Source organism: Bactrocera neohumeralis, unplaced genomic scaffold, assembly GCF_024586455.1.
Source record: "Bactrocera neohumeralis isolate Rockhampton unplaced genomic scaffold, APGP_CSIRO_Bneo_wtdbg2-racon-allhic-juicebox.fasta_v2 cluster11, whole genome shotgun sequence".
NCBI lineage: Eukaryota > Metazoa > Arthropoda > Insecta > Diptera > Tephritidae > Bactrocera > Bactrocera neohumeralis.
The window spans coordinates 25,523,195-25,530,339 of NW_026089624.1; the positions used below are offsets into that span (position 1 = coordinate 25,523,195).

The 7,145-nt window shown below is 34.8% G+C and overlaps 1 protein-coding gene across 1 annotated transcript; it reads right to left on the reverse strand.

The window, feature by feature from the left end:
• Nucleotides 1–226: 226 nt before the first annotated feature.
• Nucleotides 227–932, reverse strand: LOC126766073 (uncharacterized). Its single transcript, XM_050483773.1, has one exon. The coding sequence runs from the start codon at nucleotides 914–916 to the stop codon at nucleotides 227–229; it is 690 nt and encodes a 229-aa protein (XP_050339730.1). The 5' UTR covers nucleotides 917–932.
• Nucleotides 933–7,145: the final 6,213 nt, after the last annotated feature.

Here is a 7,145-nt window from a genome sequence, read left to right on the forward strand (position 1 = left end):
TATTTCCATACCTACCTTTGAAAGCGCCACAGAGGATATATCAATTTCCTACATAAGCAACGAAGCAAAAACTATCCGTGAAGAATTTGAAAACTATTTCATGTCACCAGACGGCGAATTGCCATGGCAGTTTAAATTTATATAACCAAGCAGACACTTAACACAATATATGCACTTTTCATAATCTTTAAATAAATTGTATTTTTTTTATTTATAAATCAACATATTATGATAAATTTTCCTCATCTTGTTGCAAAACAGCATTCATAGCTACTTGAATTAATTCCGCGTGAAGTTTATTTGCTGCTCTTTTATTTCTTTTTGATAGTTCACGCATTTGCAGTGCAAGATACACGCCCACTCCATGCCAGTGGTCTTCTTCTTTATTTAAAAATTGTATTGCGCTCTCCATTGCATCTGTTGTCACTGATTCATCAGATGCAGAGGGTTTGGATTTTGTGTCACTTCGGGCAGCTGTTGGTGGTGGCGTTACATCTGCATCCACATCTAGTGTTGAGACAGACGAACTACTCTTGCAGCGATCATGCAAACAGTAGAATTGCATAGCTGACCAAAACGGCCAATGTGGCAAAGCTTTACCGGCCGCTTGGCCTGATTTAGTTGTCATTTTTTTCTTTACATTTGAAAATGCCGTTTTTATATTCGCCCATTTTGCTTTGCATCCGTCAACTTCTTGGGTTGGAAATTTCTCCGCGATGTAATTCCAAGCTTTATCTCTTCTGGCGCGATCTTTATATTCTGGGCAGGAATATTCCCAAATACAATTGTGCATTTCAATGGCCTGTATCAAATTCGTTGTGCTTTCATTTGTCCATGATGACACTATTTGTGGTTTTTTTCGTCTTTTTGTTTTGCTGGGTGTGGAAGAAATGGTTTCGTCAATCACATTGTCCATAATACCTTCAAAAATTTCGTCTGAATTCATTTCTAAAAATTATTAATTAATTACTTCATATAATAATGCATTTTAATTTTATTGTATGCAACTTACCGAACATGTGTGTTATTTACATATGTTTGCAACCAGTAGAGATGTCGAAGATCGATTAATCAAAGACCTTCGACTCGATCTTTTTGTCTATTTTTTTTTTTTCGATTGGAATCGAGAATCAATTCAAAAATCATGACGATTAATGTGGATTTTTTTCAACTTTAAAATTTAAAAATTATTGATAAAGATTTTTCAAATTAATACTTAAAAATTTGCTGAGAAATATTGAGATATTGGTGCTGATTGGAGAAATTTTTTCAACTTTCGAATTTAAAGATTATTGAAAAAAATTTTCAAATTAATACTTAAAAATTTGCTGAAAAAGTGAGATATTGGTGGTGATTGGCGTATTCGATCGGTGCTCAAGTGCCCGATAAAAATCTGCGCATTTTTCAATTTTTATTGCTCTTTATCAAACATTATAGCGTTCACATTATCGGCGCAACTGGGTCGATTTTGGTTGTGCATTGTAGGCCCAATATCGGCCATGATTGTCGCATTTCATAATATTTAATGCGGTCACATTATCGGTACATGAAATACGCCGAAAATTGGTACCTTGCGCCGATAGTGGGACCCGGGCTATAGTCTTGCGTGTTGTTAATTCGTTGCTGGCTCGACAACGATTGAACGATAGAGCGTAATAGCACAACCAGTGAAAGTGTAAACACAATGGCTACGACAGACTCCAGCGGCACGACAGTGAACTGAAAACGTCGTTGTTCATCTTACTACATGTACATTTTGAGAAGCAACAACAACACAATGGCCGGCATGTACACAAAACAACGCAGTTGTCCATTTTGCATGTACACAATTTCGTTGTGGCCATACTAATACCTTTCACTTCAATGAAATTTTAATATTTTGTTCAAAGTGAAATTTTTATGCAAAAAATAAGTAAATAGGTAAATATTTTTGCTTTAAATTATCACTTGTTATTACAAATGATATAATAGAGCTATAATATAGCTATTTTATGCTTTTATTTGTAAAATAGCATCAAGTTTGTTAGAGCTGTGAATAATTTTACATTTTACATATTAGTGGCATCACCATTCTACCTCCTCTTTCTATCTTCCATTCTACTGTCAACTCTACTGTCGTCGTACTGTCGTTGGCAAAAATAGGAGGATATTGAAGTTAGCGAGAACGACAACTGTCGGCCTGCAGTCGTGTAGTCGTGCAGCGGTCAAAATAACACTGCCCATAAGAACGTGTGTATTTTAATATTTGACAGATGTAGTTTGCAGTCTGTCGTAGCCATTGTGTTTACACTTTGAAAAACGCAAAATCGTGGCCCGCGTCAGCTGGCACGACCTATCTTATGGGCGCGCAATGTAACTGAACAGTGAAAAACGCTACTCCCTTCTCTCTTTGACGTGGAATGACGTGAGAATTCAGTGCATTTGGATTTTTGCCGTAGAAACGTGGCAGCTGATTGCTCTCTCACAACGCAGGATTGCCAATATCGATATACTGTAGTAATTATCAACTTTTGTAATTCAATCTGTTCAATATGTTGGAAATTTTCTTAAAATAACTCAAAATCAGAATCGAATGCTATTATTTATAAATATATAAATTGTTTTTACTTTCCGAATGGATCACCTAAGACGCAGCCGCGTTCAACATTTAAATGAAATTATCTTCAAAAAGTAAATGTCATGAACCAATCTAACGTTTCAAATAAAGAACCGATGAGATTTTGCAAATTTTATGCGTTTTTTTTTTTTTTAAAGTTATCAAGCTCTTAAAAAATCACCCGATAGAAGCATTTGTACCAACAACAGTCGTAGCAGTTAGAGTAGATTTGGCAGCAGATGAGGCAGCAGAGAGAGCCTTAGAAACTGATTCAGAGAATTTGCCGTTGTCGGATAAATTGTTTTGCACATTGCAGATCTCCGACTACAATTCGTTCAGCTTACGAATAAGAAATTTCAATCATCACACAGTTGTTGTATTAATATGAGCGCCTTCGAGTTTAGCAAAAAATCCAACATCAGCTTGTGATAAATAAACACAAGGGAAATGAAAGAATTTATTAGGGGTATTCAGACCAGCCTTGTTAATTCGTTGGTCGTTATTCGGTAGTTTTTTACATGTACTTTGTTTTTGTAAAATTAACAGACTATCGTTCTTCCGAGTAACGAACTATCCATCTGGCAAGCTTGATAATTGTTTCGTTACTCGGTAATATCACATCAGCTGTTCTCCTGCTCTTCTGTACATCAATTTAAAGTACTTACCAGTAATTAATTTGATATGCTCCACATAATTTTCAATTAAATAACTGACAATTTTTGATTTTGCGCTTTGTTGAGGCATTTTTACTCTTTAATAAAATTGAATCAGCTGTTTCGGAAAAAAATTTATCATACTACAGAGGTAGAACAAAAAGAATGTTCACAGTTAAGCCTTTTTACGAAGTATCAACTAACGAATTACCAAATTAACAGGCTTCGGTCTGAATTTTTGACAGCTGATCATGGGCAGATCACGATCAACTCTATGGCCGCAGACACACGGCATTAATACAAAATATAATTAAGAATACGGAGCAAAAATAAGCATGTCTATTCGCAGTCACAACCTAAACCTTTATTTCTAGGTGTTGTCTTGACCGTTTTTAATGTGTCATGATCTGTATTTTGTATACTCTTGCAACATATTGCTACAGATTTATAATAGTTTCGTTTACCTCTGTGCGTATCACCTAAAACTAATCCAGATATATACATATATATAGGGTTATACATGCATGAACAATAATGCGGCTGACTGCCTATCTGTCCGTTTGTCCGAGCAAGCTGTAACTTGAGTCAAAATTGAGATATTTTCATGAAACTTGGTATACGCATTCCATGGTAACAAAAGTATGAGTTCGTAGATAGCCGAAATCGGACCACTGCCACGCTCACAAAACGCCATTAATCGAAAATTTATAAAGTGCCATAACTAAGCACTACATAATGATATAAAAATGTATTTTGGCGCAAGGTATCGCAGTACCGAGGTGCTCCTGTGGGAAAAATTTTTGAAAAGGTGGACATAGTCCCGCTGTCTACTGAGTTTAGTTTACATATCTCTGAAACAACTTTAGATACAACAATTGGTTTTTCCTTGCGCAAATATTTATAAAACTTCTACCGATGGTGCAAAAATGGATGAAATAAGATGGTGACCCCGCTCACTCTCATAACGGTACAGTTAGGAACTACTTAGGGCGCGACAAGACAATAACTAAATACGCCAGAGACATTAAATTTTACCCCCAAGATAGTATTGAGAGGCATGTCCCCGCTCATTTCTACGTAAAAGCGTGTATTTCGAGACCCAATTAACCGATTTCAACCAAATTCGGTATTCCACTGATATTCCAGATGACTATATACCATATGCGGTCATATCGGCCAATATGTGAGTAATTTCCATGAAATTAGTAGAGCGTGTTTTAATGATAACGATGTATCTTTGTGCCTAAAATTAATAAAATTTGGTGAAAACTTGACCTAGCCCCCATATAACAATATTATGTGTGAATTTACTCCATACGGTTGGTGATGGTACCTTAATGAGCCTCAGGAAACATTTAATTCGTAAGTGGCATATTAACAATATGCAGTAAAGGTAAAAATAGATAAAATTGGATCGATACTACCCCCCTATATATTGGGCCGTCGAAAAAGTATATTCGTATTTCTTATCAAACTTCAACTAATAATTTTTATATTTATATTATACTAATAAATAAATAAATAACTATGTACCATGTTGGTTGACCACTTTTTGTCATTTTTCCGCTAGAGACATTATTCTTTCATCAGTGTAAATCGAAATTTCGAAATTTCCAGAACGGAAGCAAGCGAACCATTGTTGTGCTACACGAACTGATACAGCATCGCCTCCGTAAACTTCACAAATTTCATTGGTGGCTACATTCTTCCCTTTTCTATACAAATATTTCCAAATATAGCGATTTTTTCATTATTTTCACTAACTTTTGAACAGCTTTAGCTTGTTTTAATTTTCCGATTTTAATTTAAGTGAAGCTTAGAATTTCTTCTGTGTATGACACGATGTGATTGGTAGCACTTGAGATACTATAAATGACATATACTGACAAAATACGAAAAGACTTTTTCGACTACCCAATATTATATGTGTATAATGATTTGCGTTTTTCTAACAAACCTTTTGACGAATATGTCGGTCAGTGTATGAGTATTATTTATTTACATATATATTAGGGTCTGCCATTTTGAAGCAACATTTTTTTTCAACTGAAAAACAGGCTCAAAACTTTCGAAATGTGTAAAAAACAAGAAAAAACGTCAACTTCGGCTGCACCGAAGCTAATATACCCTTCACAGATTACATTGGTGCCTTAGAAAATAATTTATACCAAATTTCGTAAATATATCTTGTCAAATGCAAAAGTTTTCCATACAAGAACTTGATTCCGATCGTTCAGTTTGTATGGTAGCTATATGCTATAGTTAACCGATCTCACCAATTTCTTCGGAGGTCACATTGTTTCCTTAGATAATAATCTATACCAAATTTGGTGAAGATACGTTGTCAAATGTGAAAGTTTTCCATACAAGAACTTGATTCCGATCGTTCAGTTTGTATGGTAACTATATGCTATAGTTAACCGATCTGACCAATTTCTTTGGAGATTACATTGTTTCCTGAGATAATAATCTATACCAAATTTGGTGAAGATACATTATCAAATGTGAAAGTTTTCCATACAAGAACTTGATTCCGATCGTTCAGTTTATATGGCAGCTATATGTTATAGTGGTCCGATATCAGCCGTTCCGACAAATAAGCAGCTTCTTGAAGAGAAAATGACGTTTGCAAAATTTCAAAAGGATATCTTAAAAACTGAGGGACTAGTTCGTATATATACAGACAGACGGACAGACGGACAGACGGACATGGCTAAATCGACTCAGCTCAACATACTGATCATTTATATATATACTTTATAGGGTCTCCGACGCTTCCTTCTGGGTGTTACAAACTTCGTGACAAACTTAATATACTCTGTTCAGGGTATAAAAAGTCACTCAAAAGATGAGCTCTTAGTATTAATATTAAGAGGTGCCTCTTTCAAATTTTCTGTTTTCCATATAAATAACATGGAAAAAAATATTTTTTTTTTGTGGTGGTTATTGTGCGGAGGTTATTATATGTGCACGCGATGGCTGCCAGTAGGGATTGTAAACTCGATTCCGATTCTACTCGAAAATCGAGTTTTCTCGTAAAATAATCGATTTTTCGGAATCGATCTTCAGTAGTCGAAGTCGATTAAGAATCGATTCTTGACATTTGAGTCAATTACAAACGTAAATCGCTACGCTCATTGCAGGGTATTCCGGAAAATGACTTTTACAACTGTTTCGCGGATTGGATAAAACGTCGGCACAAGTGTATAGGGGCCAAGGGGGATTACTTTGAGAGGGACGATATAGATTTTGAAGAATAAATAAAAAATTTTAAAATTATCAACAAAGTGTTAAAGTAGGCGATTCACTCTAGAACCAAGTGTTGAATATAAAAAAAAAACAAGTAAGAAAGGGCTAAGTTCGAGTGTAACGGAACATTTTATGCTCTTGCAACTAATAAAAATCAAAGCCAGGCAAATACCTTAAAATGTAAACATATTTTTCACACATAGCCACACCATTGACAGGAAAAGATTATTCTTGAATTTCAGCTATATATCTCACAGGCAGTAAAAAGTAAACTATGGGTACTGTGCTCCTAATATTTTTATTGAATTTAGACATTTTTTGGTAACAAAGTGACATACAATAAGCATTAGTGGTGCAAGATTTTATCTCTTTATATTAATTGCTTCTTGATTTGTGAACTGGAAAGAAAAGAGTTAGATACAATTTATAATTGTGTTATATGGGAAGCGTGGTTTTAGTCCGCCATTTTCGCACTATGATATTAGGATGTTAGTAGAATGATACGTACCGATTTTGGTTGAAATCAGTAGAGCAGGTTCTGAGATATATGATTTTACCTAAAAATTAATTGTTTCAATAATATCCATATTTCTTAAGTTAAGAATGTATTCAAAGAGCATTAATGCCATGTCGCATTTCCGCAACAA